The sequence below is a fragment of the Dipodomys ordii genome, unplaced genomic scaffold (genome assembly GCF_000151885.1).
Source record: "Dipodomys ordii isolate 6190 unplaced genomic scaffold, Dord_2.0 Scaffold76, whole genome shotgun sequence".
NCBI classification, from domain to species: Eukaryota; Metazoa; Chordata; class Mammalia; order Rodentia; family Heteromyidae; genus Dipodomys; species Dipodomys ordii.
The window spans coordinates 9453559-9466784 of NW_012267292.1; the positions used below are offsets into that span (position 1 = coordinate 9453559).

The following is a 13226-nucleotide window of genomic DNA, read 5'->3' on the forward strand; positions in this document are numbered from 1 at the left end:
AGTTTAGCACTTTCCAATGCTATTAAAAGGGGAATTTTTAGGTTTTGGGAAAAGAATTTGTATTCTGGCTATAAAACCCATAAAAACAAACAAAAATGCTATAGATTAAGATTTCCACTTTAAACAAATACAGTAGCCAGGTATCATCTGTCACCAAAGAGTCTCATCGATATTTAAATACCTAACCCTTTTTTAAAGTATGAAAACTGTATATGAAAAGGTGGAAGTGACACAGAATACGGTTAAGTTGTTAGCAATGATCTGGACCTCTAAATGTTTTTCAGAAAAAAATTATACCATGTGAAAGTCCTAAAGGAAAGACAGAGGTAAATGTGGGAATTTTTATATTATGGCAATCAATGCATCTAAAAAGAGCTTTTCCCTAGTTATCAGCAAAAAAGTACATTTCCTAAAAGAAATGTCAAAACCCTCAAACCATTATAATACATATTTTATGATGTATATAAAATATGATACATATTATATAATGTACCCACTATGTGTATATATAAAACAGACATATATGTCTAATTTTTGTATATTATTCAATGGATTTGATTTCCTCATACAACAAAGATAACAAGTACCCTAACACTAACATCACATTCAAAAATCAGGGATCCTTCACAAAAACACTTCCAATGGTAAACTTAGAGCCATCTTTAAACAGCACAGACATTTGCAGAGGCACAGTTTTACTGACTATACCCTTAAAAGTATGAATTTGTATTTTCCAGGATAAGGCACTCTCTCAGTGTGCATGACCTGGCTCAAGATTTTATACATGTCAGTTAGCATCAGCACGTCACAGCAACAAATGAAAAGAATAATCTTGTAAGAGAGTGCAATTGCTCTTCATTTCTTCACTCGTTTAGAAACGAGGGGGAAAAAGCTAATCTTACTGTATAAATTAGCAATCAATCACTGAAATAATGTAAAATACGTGACACTGGAAGGATTTTCTGATATCAGACTTAGATGGTAGGAGAGTAGCCATAGCACTGATTTTCAAATCCTGCTTCTGTAAAATTCTGATTAAGAAGGAAAGGTTGATAACTACTATTTTCTTCTAATAAGAGCATCTGACCCTTCACTAGTTACTGAACTAGATGACAGCTTTACAAAACTATTTCAAGTATTCATTATCACAGTGAAAATGTGAGACCAATGTTAAGAGTGAATGATCTGAAAATTCCTTTGATGAAAAAGGGCACTAAATCAAAACATACAAAATGCTTCAACGCATTTCTTTATGTGATATGAATAGAAAGATTATCCATAAAAAGTTAGAAAAATTAAGATAAATTATATATTAGTACACCTTCTCAACCACATTTTATATAAAAATTCAGAATAGTGTACTGTTATTTCATTCTACACAATAAAAATGCCTTGATTGGGCAGATTATCTTCTATCTGTGCATGTATTCTCTCAGCAGAAGGTTTATTTGTTGAGTCACTAGTTTTATTTTAATTGTTAGCCTATTGTATCATCAGTAAACCCAGCTGATTGGAACCCACTGTGGCTCCATTCTCAGTTTCTCTGTGGCAGTTTGTAGTTTCTCAAAGGCTTTGTCTAGATTGTCATTTATGATGATCAGATCAAAATAGTGGTTGTAGGCTCTCTGAATCCGGGCACTTTCATCCACTGTTTTCTTCAAGTCTGAATCCTGTAAAAGTTTTAAAAGATAATGTTCATATTATAATGCATATTTACTTGTTCAAACTCTAAAAGCAAATAAGACATAGATCCAGCAGATACATGTTTATTACAATCCTTTCTAAAATTGTACTTTTTAATCTTTAAATAGTTACACAAAGGAGTTTCAATGCAAGAGGTCAACTTGTTTATTATGATTCTGATATTAATCTTTAAAAGCTATTCAGTATTAAAAATAGCATTTTTTCATCTCTTAGTTTTTTCCATCTACATTTATATTTGTACTTTGGGTATTCCTTACCTTCTGTTTTGCTGACATGAAGATAGAATTCCTAATTAAAAGACTGCCTAGGGTGTATCTAAGGTAATAAAAGAATTATTGAAGGTGATAGGTTTCAGATTCTTTTCAAAAGATGTTTATCTTATGGGCTATGTAGTTCATGCAAGCCACCTAACTAAACTAATGGGTTCTGTATGAGCAAGTAGAGCTTTTCATAAAATTCCATGACTCTATATCCTACAAATATTTACTTGAGCTCCTGCTGTTTCATAATCGGTAGCAATAACAATGAGTAAGACAGAGAAGGCTCCTGTCTGCTGTGGAAGAGACAGATAATGGACAAATAAACACATACAAACTGCGAGTTATAAAAGGTATTATAACAGAAACAAAGGCAAAGAATTTTAAGAGATCAACTTGAGACAGAGTGACTGGAAAGACATTGAGCAAAGGACAGTTTACCAAAAAGCAAGAGAAAATAAGGAAGTTGTCATATATGTAGTAAAAGGAACATTCCAGGCAGAGGATTCAGCAGTGTCAAGTCCAGAAAGGAAATGGCCCTAGAATATTTAAGAGACTGAGATGGAGGGTTGTAGGTTGAGGCAAGGTCATGAACAGCTAGATGTGATAAGGGTCTCGGGTTGAAATGTGACATATGAGTGAATGCAGGAAGACTGGTGGCTGTGATCCAGTCAGAGAAAATGGTTACCTGGGCTCAGTGTGGGTGGCTCACACCTGTAATCCTAGCTACTCCAGTGGCTAAGGTCTAAGAATCACAGTTCAAAGCCAGCCTGAGAAGGAAAGTCCGTAAGACTCTTATTTTCAGTTAACCAGCAAAAAGCTGGCTCAACTGGTAGAGTGAAAAAGCTAAGGAACCAATACCCAGGCCCTAAATTCAAGTCCTGGAACTGGGGCAGGGTGAGAGGTGGGGTGGGAAGGCTACCTCTACCTGGATTGTAACAGTGGTAAAGGACATGGTAAAGACGCCAGCCTGGAAATTTATTTTGGTGATAAAATAATCAGATTATCTGAATAACTAGAATGAAATAAAAGCTTCTTTTAGGTTTTTAGCTTGAGTAAATGCATATAATACAGGCTTAGAAGATGTAAGTTAAGGGGTTGAAATGAATAGAGATTTTTTTTTTCAAGTTTACAATGTCTGAGGTATAAAGTAGGTGAGAAGTCATAGCTTTGTGGTCTATAAAGTTCATCAAAATAAGTGAAAACACCTATTTTGAGAGAGAGAAGTGGATTTTGCCACTAGGCCAAGGAACCTAAATCCTTACAAATTTCCACTGAGACTTGAAAGTAAGTTTGAAAGTAAGAGAGATTTGAAAGTAAGAAACAAGTAAAATATCTTGGCTATAGAAATAGTATCAGGCTACTATTCAAGCTGAAAGCAATTCTTAACTATTATAGTCATTTGTTGATATGTCAAAAAAAGAAAAAAAAAAACCCAAGCTTACTTTTTGAGTGTATGTGTGGCGAGGAGAATGGAATTCAGGTCTTCTACAAGTTAGGTAAGTTCTACCATTGAGCTATACCTCCAGCCCAATAAGCTCTATTTTATATAATAATCCAGAGAAATACACATACACACTTAAAACAGTAAAAATCGTTACCCCAAATAGTTATATATGGGGGTGGAAAAGAACAGAGTGGACAGAACACAGAAATACAAATTATTTTTTTTTAAGATTTGCATTCCAACTATGAAAATGTATAAAATTGTACAACAAAATTAAATTCAAGTGGAAAAAAACCATACTGAAAAATTTAAAGCAGAGATGAAACAACCCAGTGTTTCCGGCTGGTGCTTAATCACATGGGAAAGAATTATTTTGATGATTTTAAAATAAAATGACAGTATCTAGTGAGATATAGCCTATGAATAGCTAAGAAAACTTTCTACTAAGAAAATTATATATGTGTACTTCTATATTTAGACACTTATAAAATTAATTAGGTTGATGTCATCAGAAACCAAGACTTCCAGCATAAGAGATAAAAAGGCAAATATAGGGTCAAAGAAATAAACGTAATGTGAAATTTGAAATGAAACTATGAAGTTGAACTAATGATGTTCATTAAAAAAAAACAAACAAAAAGAAATCCTTTTTCAGACCACAGACTAGCCTAGGAATGAAGCCTATCTGACTTGAATGCATACCCTTAGCACACTTAAGATTATCTCTGAGAACTATTTCCCACTAAAAGGGATCAGGGTATTTGTGTGGCTGGTTCCAAGTATGGGCCAGAAACTGTCTAAGAACAATCTGGAACAGCCTGTCATTCTAAGAAGCAAAGACTAATGGGTTATATTAAACAGATTCAGAGGCCAAGTTGAATGCGCTTACCTCTAGTTGAAAGCAGGATAATTTAAACATCAAAAAGAATAATTAACTGATCCAAAAATACAAAGAGGAAGTACTGCAAGACATACTACAACAGAATGATTTGGCTGACTATACTTAGCAGAATATACTGGAAAGAAATCTGTGTGTGTGGGTAGGGGAATCTTCACAGTAACCATGGGATAGTAGTTGATGTACTTACTCTCAGACTGTTGTGTGCATACAAGGCATAAAGCAAATAGCCTGTGTAATATTCTAACTATCCACCAGTGTTGAGAAGAAAGAAGGAATTGAAAGTTCACGAAGAAAAGTTTGGGAATATCAATATGAATTGAAAAAGTATGATAGAAGCATATCTCAAGCTCTGTCTACATAAAAAGGCCTAGTTACAATGATTAGCTGGGGCTGGTGGCTCTCGCCTGTAATCCTAGGTACTCAGGAGGCTGAGAACTGTGGATCACGGCCACTGTGGATCAAAGCCAGCCCGGGCAGGAAACTCCTTGAGACTCTTATCTCCAATAAACCACTAGAAAACTGGAAGTGGTGTTGTGGCTCAATTGGTAGAGCACTCGCCTTGAGCTGAAGAGCGCAGAGACAGCGCCCAGGCTGGAGTTCAAGCCCCATGACTGACAAAAACAAAACAAAACAATGATTAACCCTATGACAATGTGCACCTCTTTTTAGTCTTAAAATATAAGTTACTCTAAGGAACCTGAGCAACACAGGGAGATAGCTGCCTCCTGGTCTAGAATAGAAATACAAGTAAAGCGTGAAATATCTCTCATGTAAGGTATCAAGGAAGCGAAAATCATCAGGTTGATAAAGGTGTCAAGTCAATGAATATATACTTATAATGGTCAAAGACTGGACAATTTAGCTAGGTGCTAATTGTTCACACTTGTAATCCTAGCTACTAAGGAGGCTGAGATCTGATGAACGCAGTTCAAAGACAGCCCAGAGAGTAAAATTTGTGTGATTCTTAACCCAAACTAATCACTAAAAAGTCAGGAGTAGAGCTGTGACTCAAGTGGTGGAGCACTAGCCTTGAACAAAGAAGTTCATAGACAGTGCTTTGTCCCTGAGTTCAAGCCTTAGGAATACTAGGGGAAAAATAAAAAAGGTAGGGCAATTTGAGTATGAAGAAGATTACTACAATAGAGTGTAAGGAAAGCGTATCAAGTAAATTTGAATCCACGCATTCCATAAACAAAAACCAAAGAAAACTAGCCACAATCAGTCACATGGAGGTTGAGGGAACAAGTATATTACTCTAAAAGATAGATGACCTATAAAGCAACAGTATCAGCCATGTACTCGGCTTTTCCCATATGAATTGTATTCAGAATAAGAAACCAATAGGGAAAAGCTCTTCTTGGTTTTAAGAACTGCTTTGGTTGGAGCACAGTTTGCTACCGAGGAAGCTTGAGAACTGACAAAGTCTGAATTTGGCTTAAACACACAAATCTTATCTCCAACTAACTAGCCAAAAAAAAGCTGGAAGTGGAGATGTGGTTCAAGTGACAGAGTGCCAGTGTGAGTGAAAAGTTAAGTAAGAGTACAAGATCCTTAGTTCAAGCTCCAATTTAGGCATATATACACACACACATACCCACACACAAGTGCTCTGGTTTATAAATTAAAGAATAATGAATTTAGATTATTACTTTGCCACCCCTAAAAACGTAACTGATTCAGGTAAAGGTTTAAAATTTGTTGAAATCATTAAGTGAAATGCTACTAGGGAACTTTCTAGATCACACAACCTCTGAACCCATTGTTTGACCCTATCACAGAAGAGAGCCTGACATATGCTTAATGATGTAATGAAACAAGTGCTAATTACAAATGGACTTTTCAAAAACCAAGCAGCAAACCTGAATAAGCATTCTGACCAGGCCTCTCTGTCTACCAGTAAGTTTATGGAAAACAAATGGATATGAGGAAGACCCTATAGGACAAATGACTTAATGTTTTGAACAAATCAATCACAGTGTCAAAAGAGAGGACACAGAGAAATCTAGTGGGAACTTATTGATTAAAAGAGACCTAAAAGGTAGCATAACAAGAACTAGACTAATGCTGCCACATGGCAACCTACCATGGGTAAAAATGTCAAACACTACCTTGAAAGAACTACATCAGGCAATGAAGGCCAGAGATCGTAAAGAAAGAAGAACGAAATGAAGGGTACTCTGAGATTACTCCAGTTTAATGCCTTGAAAAGAGTTTCTAGATGGGGAGCCCAGGAAGAGCCCAAGGGAGACAGTTAAGAATAGAACATCAGAGGTAAAAACAAAACAAAAAACAGCACCATATGAGAACATATTTGTTCCTATCAGAATAGAAACCCTGAAAATTTACTGGCCATATAGAAATAGAGCACCAAACAGGTCTCATCCACAGTAGAAAATAATGGGCCCTAGAATGAGAATTTAAAAAGCCAGACCTGAGAAAAAGGGTAATTCCAAATAACTGCAACTTAGAAAATTCATGCCTAGTATAAAAGATCAGCGCTGCAAAGACATACTAAAATTCCTCTATACAACTACTTAAGGACAATAATTTTTTTTTTAAGGAGTAGGAAGAAGCCAAGTGCTGCTCAGGAGGCTGAGATCTGAAGACTGTGGTTCAAAGTTAGTCTGAGCAGGAAGTCCATGACTCCTGGCTCCAAATGACCAGAAAAAAAAAAAAAAGCCAGAAGTGGAGCTGTGGCTCAAGTTGATAAAACAATTAGGCTTGAGGCAAAAAATTTTAGGGACAATGCCCAGGTCCTGAACTCAATCCCCAGGACAGGTATGGGGGAAAAAAAAAGGAGGAAAATACAGCCCACAATGAGAAAAATCAGTTATTTACTCCAAGTGGCCCAGAACTGGTAACATTACAGTTAGTAGTAGACAACAACATTAAGTATTTATTGTAAGTATATTTCAGAAAGTTAAGAGATGGAGCAATTTAAAAGAGCTAAGAGACAGGCTGGGAAAGTGGCTCAATGGTAGAGCACTTGCCTTCTATGCCTGAGGCCCTGGGTTCGATTCCTCAGCACCACATAAGCAAAAAGAAAAAAGCCGGAAGTGGTGCTGTGGCTCAGGTGGTAGAGCGCTAGCCTTGAGCTGAAGAGCTGAGGGATAGTGCCCAGGCCCAGAGTTCAGGCCCCATGACTGAACCCAAAAAAAAAAAAAAAAAAAAGAGCTAAGAGGACTTAGATCACTTGATTTGAAGGCACCTTATCTGCTATATAGGATGGGAAGAGCAAAGTGAAGCGGGGGATGGTGGTACAGGGATTTTTATAAAGAAGCACAGGAAAAGTGTGAAGTTTTAAAGAACATCAGTATTTTGGTTGATAGGTTTCATGAATGCATGCATATGCCCAAACTTATCAACTGGATACTTTTAGAGATATCAATTATACATCAATTAAGCTGAAAAAAATAAGAGATTAAGGAGACACTAAGTAAATGCAATGTGTTGATCTTATTTGGACCCTGGTTAGAACAAATCAACTATAAAAAATTCTAAGGTTTAGAAATTAAAACATAGAAGAGATATTAACATTATAATACTGTTTTTTTAAATTAGTAATGTTATGATCTTGTTTCTAAAGAAGTTCTTGTGTTTTAGAAATAAATAATAAAGTATAGATGCCATGGATATCAGAAATTTGCTTCAAAATAAATCAAGCCAATGGAGAAAACAGAGAGAATGGAAACAAGAATGGCTAGGTATTATTAAAGCTAGGGGATAGGCACAGGAGGGTCATTTGGCCTTTTTGTGAATGTATCTTTCTCTTTTCTACAATATGAAAAGAGAAGCCTGTCACAGAAACTAAACAGAGAACATGGGACCCTACTAGAAAGAAGGCATCGGATGAACATGTTTGTTAAACATCTTGAGGCCTCATTTCCTTATTAGTAAACTGAGAGGGCTGAATTAATATGCATATCTTAGTATAATGCTTTTCATTTTTTATAAAAGACAGGCAACTTTTTTTTTTGTTTTGTTTTTGGGGTCTGGTCGTGGGGCCTGAACTCTGGGCCTGGGTGCTGTCCCTCAGCTCTTCAGCTCAAGGCTCTACCACTTGAGCCACTGCACCACTTCTGGCTTTTTTCTTTTTGCTTATGTGGTGCTGAGGAATCGAACCCAGGGCCTCATGCATGCAAGGCAAGCGCTCTACCACTGAGCCACCTTCCCAGCCCACAACTTTTGTTTTAAAGTAAGGATTCTTGCTAGGCACCTGTGGCTCACGCCTGTATTCCTAGCTATTCAGGAGGCTGAGATCTGAGGATCATGGTTCAAAGCCAGCCCAGGCAGAAAGTCTGTGAGACTCTTATCTCCAGCAAACCAAACAGAAAATGGGAAGAGGTGCTGTGGCTCAAGTTAGAGTGCTAGCCTTGAGCTGAAGAGCTGAGGGACAGCGTCCAGGCCAGGTTCAAGTCCCATATCCGATAAATAAAAAAATACATAAAATAAGGACTCTCAATTAAAAGCAACACTGTTTCCACATTCTAACTAAGTCTAGTGAATTAATCTTTATTCTATAATATCTTGTATAGTATGTTTAGATACTATTAGATGGAATGCAGCATACTCAGATGAAAAGAGAAAGGAAACAATCTGGGGAAAATAAAACTGCCTGCCTGCAAAGCAGCACTTACTGTCAGAAGCTTGGTGGTGATCCCTGCATCCACCACAGCCTTGTGCATGGCACGCAGTGTCTCCAGCTCTGGGGCAGCAATAAAGACCACATACGGCATGAACTCTGAAGTCCTCAACACTTTCAGTGCCTGGGTAGAAGCATAATTAGAAACCAATGTATAGAGCACTAGAATCTAAAGTACACTGTCATTTAGCGTAAACCAAAGTCTACCTGCTCTAGCTCTAAGAATTAAGGATATCATTTACCATCTGCCCTCACTCTACCCTACTTTCCTGAAACAGTGGTCCATTTTGTTGTGAATCTGGTCTCACTCTTCTTGAAAAGTGTAAAAATTAACAGAAAAATGATTGATGTAAACTCTAAGAGAGCTGTCAATTTCTGTTAATATTGAAAAAGCAGAAATAACTTCAGAATTAAGTGACTGTACATTCAATGAAATTCTATGCAGCTACTACAACGAATAAAAACAGCTTTTCAGAAACTGACAATGAAGAGATCAAGAATAAAAATGCTAAAGAATCTGCATGTTATCAGTCCACTTATATAAAGTGACAAAAAATAGAAAATCAGTTATAGTCTGTATATATCTGCATTTACAGCATTCTAAAATGACTAGAAAGATATACACTAAGTACTTCTTTATCTGAGTAGAAAGGCTGAGCTGAGTGCAGCGGAATCGGAAGGGGTGAGTAAGATAGATATGGAAAGAGAATTGATTCCTTATGTTGCAGCTTTGAGTTTTAAATTTAGTATTTCCTGACATATGCACTCATGTATTACATAAACAAGTAAAACATTAAACTTATTTAATCACAAGATTTCTATTGCTATTTAAAGCCCTACTGGCTAATTGATCAGATAATTATTTACTTAACAAACTATCGATGCATAATGATGTTCTCTGTTACCGAAAGTTAAGAGAGAAAAAGTTGTCTCTGTTTAAGAAAGCAAACACTCTCATCTAGCATATGTAGAAGCAAAAACTTCCCAGGAAATAAAAAATTTAAAACAGCTTTGGAATCTATGCAGCTCACTTGTGGGTTGACATCCAAAATACATGTCCGTCCAGTTTGGACAACTTCAAGAATAGAGTCTATCTTCGTTCCGTAGAGGTTTCCTTCATATTCCCCATGCTCCAAATACTTTCCAGCTTTAATATCTGCTTCCATCTCTGATCGTGACACAAATTTATATGCTTGGCCATCTTTTTCATCTTCCCTTGGCTTCCGTGAAGTAACTAAGTAAAATAACATTCCAAATTTGTACAGAGGTTATAAGGTATAAAATTAAGACTAATGTACATAAAGTAGTGTGTATGATTTTTCTTAGTGCAGGGGTTGGTAAATTACACCTTTTAGCTAAATCTGACCAGCTTTATGTTTGTAAATAAATTTTTTGGGGGGGCCACAAGCTATTCTCATTTATGCATTTTCTTTTCTTTTTTTGGGGGGGTCTAGTCGTGGGGCCTGAACTCTGGGCCTGCGCGCTGTCCCTCAGCTCTTCAGCTCAAGGCTAGCACTCTACCACTTGAGCCACAGTGCCACTTCCGGTTTTTTTCTTTTTGCTTATGTGGTGCTGAGGAATCGAACCCAGGGCCTCAGGCATGCAAGGCAAGCGCTCTACCACTGAGCCAACTTCCCAGCCCCCATTTATGCATTTTCTATAGCTTCTTTCCCATTAAATTACAGAGTTTTTGTGACAAGAATAGATGAATTACAAAGTCTAAAATGTTTTCTATTGTGGCCTGGCCTTTAAGCAGAAAATATTTGCTTACTTCTGACTCAGAAGAATGTTTTAAGAGGTAATAACCAATATAAAGTTTATATAAAAATGTGACTTTAGAGAGAGAATGGAGAGGGAGAAGGAGGGTCAAAAAACTTCATGTATGGAAATGGAATAATGAAGCTTGGTGAAACCGGTTTGTGAAGAGGGCTGAGGGAGGGCTGGGAAGGTGTCTCATGGGTAGAGCGCTTACCTTGCATGCATGAGGCCCTGGGTTCGATTCCTCAGCACCACATATGGGGTGGGGGGAAGAGGGCTGAGGGAGAGTGATGGAATAGTTGAGTCCCATCAAGGGACACTGTGTATACAAATATGTCAAATGAAACCCTGTTGTATAACTAATTGATGTTAATAAAAATGAGGGGGAAAAGACATTTTGACACTCAAAAAATTATTACCTAGAAGCAGAGTCCTAAGTTAAGCCTACTGTTATATGAATCTTAGTAATTGAGCCCCATTGCACGTATCTTTTCCAATTGATCAGCACATGTCTTTTTCCTTAAAGAATATATCTTTTCTTTCTACTTTACTATTTCCTGAGTACCCAAAAGGTGGGCAAAGTTTGCCATTTCTTAGTTTGTAATACCAATTTTCAGAAATGTAACTTTGTCTACAAATTATCTACTCTTTAACTTCTCTGAACACCTGCCTTTTAGCTTCCCACTTACTGATCTTCCCAAACTTCAAAGATGGAGTTAGCCACCTCATTACTGTTATGGCCTAAAGCCTCACCTACTGTTCCTGTCATATGCTTTGTGAATGAGGGACTAGCCTAGGTCCAAACTCAGAAGAGGATCTCTTTGTATATTTTAGAGTAATTTTAGACATGTAAGTCTTTGGTGGAATGGACTACTACCATCTTTCAAACTATTGCAAAGATGTAGAGATTTTATTGTGTATTATTTTAAGCTTCTCTGAGCCTGGCTCTGTGTGTGTGTATGAAGAGCACTAGCTTTGAGCATGTGGTGTGTGTCTGTGTGTCTGAAGAGCACTAGCTTTGAGTGTGTGTGTGTGTGTGTGTGTGTGTGTGTGTACACAGAGCACTAGCTTTGAGCAAAAGAGCTTAGGGAACCATGCCCAAGCCCCAGGTTCAAGCCCCATGACTAACTAAAAAAACACAAAACACACCTATCCTTTTTATATTAAGTACTTAAAAATGCAGAATGTATATCCAACCAAATCATTAAGTACAAAGTAATCTAAATAAAAAGTTGGCAGTTTCAAAATTTAAGACATCATTTGTACAGGATTTCTTTTTGTCCTCCTTTCTTCTCTGGAATAATTAACTTTCCATCCAAAATAATACGATCCCTGTTTCTGAAATCCATCAAATGTGGTATGATAAAATTTCTAAGGCAACTTGAAATTTCCTATGCAAATACATATTGAGACTTGGCTCAGTATCTGAACATAATCTTTAAAATAATGTTTTTGTTTTGTTTCATTTTTGTGAAGCCCTCCAGTGAAACCATGTATGGGAATGTGCTGCTTAAAATCAAAATAATAATGTACATTGTGTCATACCTCAACATGTTGATAGCCACTCCTTCCTTTTTCTTTCTTTCTTTCTCCCTCCCTCCCTCACTCCTTCCCTTTTCTCTTTTTGGCAGGCCTGGGACTTGAACTCAGGAACTTGTTTTCTCACACAGCTTGCCTGCTCATGGCTAGTGCTCTACCACTTGAACCATACCTCCAGTCTGGCAGTTAGCTGGTTAACTGGAGATGGAGTCTCACTAACTTTTCTGTCTAGGATGGCTTCAATCCAAGATCTTCTGATCTCAGACTCTTGAGTAGCTAGGATTATAGATGTGAGCCATTTATCAATGGCAAGAACCTTAATTCTTGATAAAATGTTTACAAATGATTAAGTACAACCTCACTCTTTACTGAACATGCTTAAAACAAAACGTAAAACAAAAACTTCATATTTAAAACCCTTTTGCCTCATATTTATACCCTTTCCCATTCCTAAAAGATAGAAATTAGAATTGAGTACAACTGATTCCTTGTGATTATATGCTAAGCAAGTAATTATATAACGTGATTTCTTAGAAGTCAGTTTCTGTAAATGATTGGCAAAATTCTAAATTTCAGCAGGAAAGAAATCAACAATAAAACACTTCTTCAGTTTACTAAGTTCAAGAAATCATTCCTAAAGAGAAAATAGGATTTAAAAGATAGTTTGTCTTCCTGAAATAACAATGCTTTTCTACTTTATGATTATTTTGTAACATATTAAATATTTTAAACACTTAATATAATATCATCTGTATCACCTGATAGTGTCTCATACAACACTGTGTATTATACATTAGCAACAGCCAGACTCCCACTGTAGGGCACACACCCAAAGGATATGAAATGAGACTTGGGCATTCCTGTGTTCACTTATACCCCTATTCACTACAGCTAGATATGGAAATAACTTGTGTCCACCAACTGACAACTAGACAAAAAAAAAAAAAGGTATATAACCACAATGGGATGCTATTCAGC

At 36.8% G+C, this 13226-nt stretch overlaps 1 protein-coding gene across 2 annotated transcripts in view; it reads right to left on the reverse strand.

Moving 5' to 3' along the window:
* Nucleotides 1-448: 448 nt before the first annotated feature.
* Nucleotides 449-13226, reverse strand: part of Mpp6 (membrane protein, palmitoylated 6 (MAGUK p55 subfamily member 6)) — a 51222-nt gene continuing 38444 nt past the window's right edge. The window contains exons 10-12 of one of the 2 annotated variants that reach the window (XM_013024467.1): nt 9983-10185; nt 8947-9075; nt 449-1670 (exon numbers count right to left, since the gene is read on the reverse strand). In XM_013024467.1, the coding sequence (XP_012879921.1) occupies nt 1494-1670; nt 8947-9075; nt 9983-10185 (509 nt within the window). In that variant the 3' untranslated portion in view covers nt 449-1493. The remainder of the gene's footprint in view (nt 1671-8946; nt 9076-9982; nt 10186-13226) is intronic. The other variant, XM_013024468.1, reaches the window with a different exon arrangement.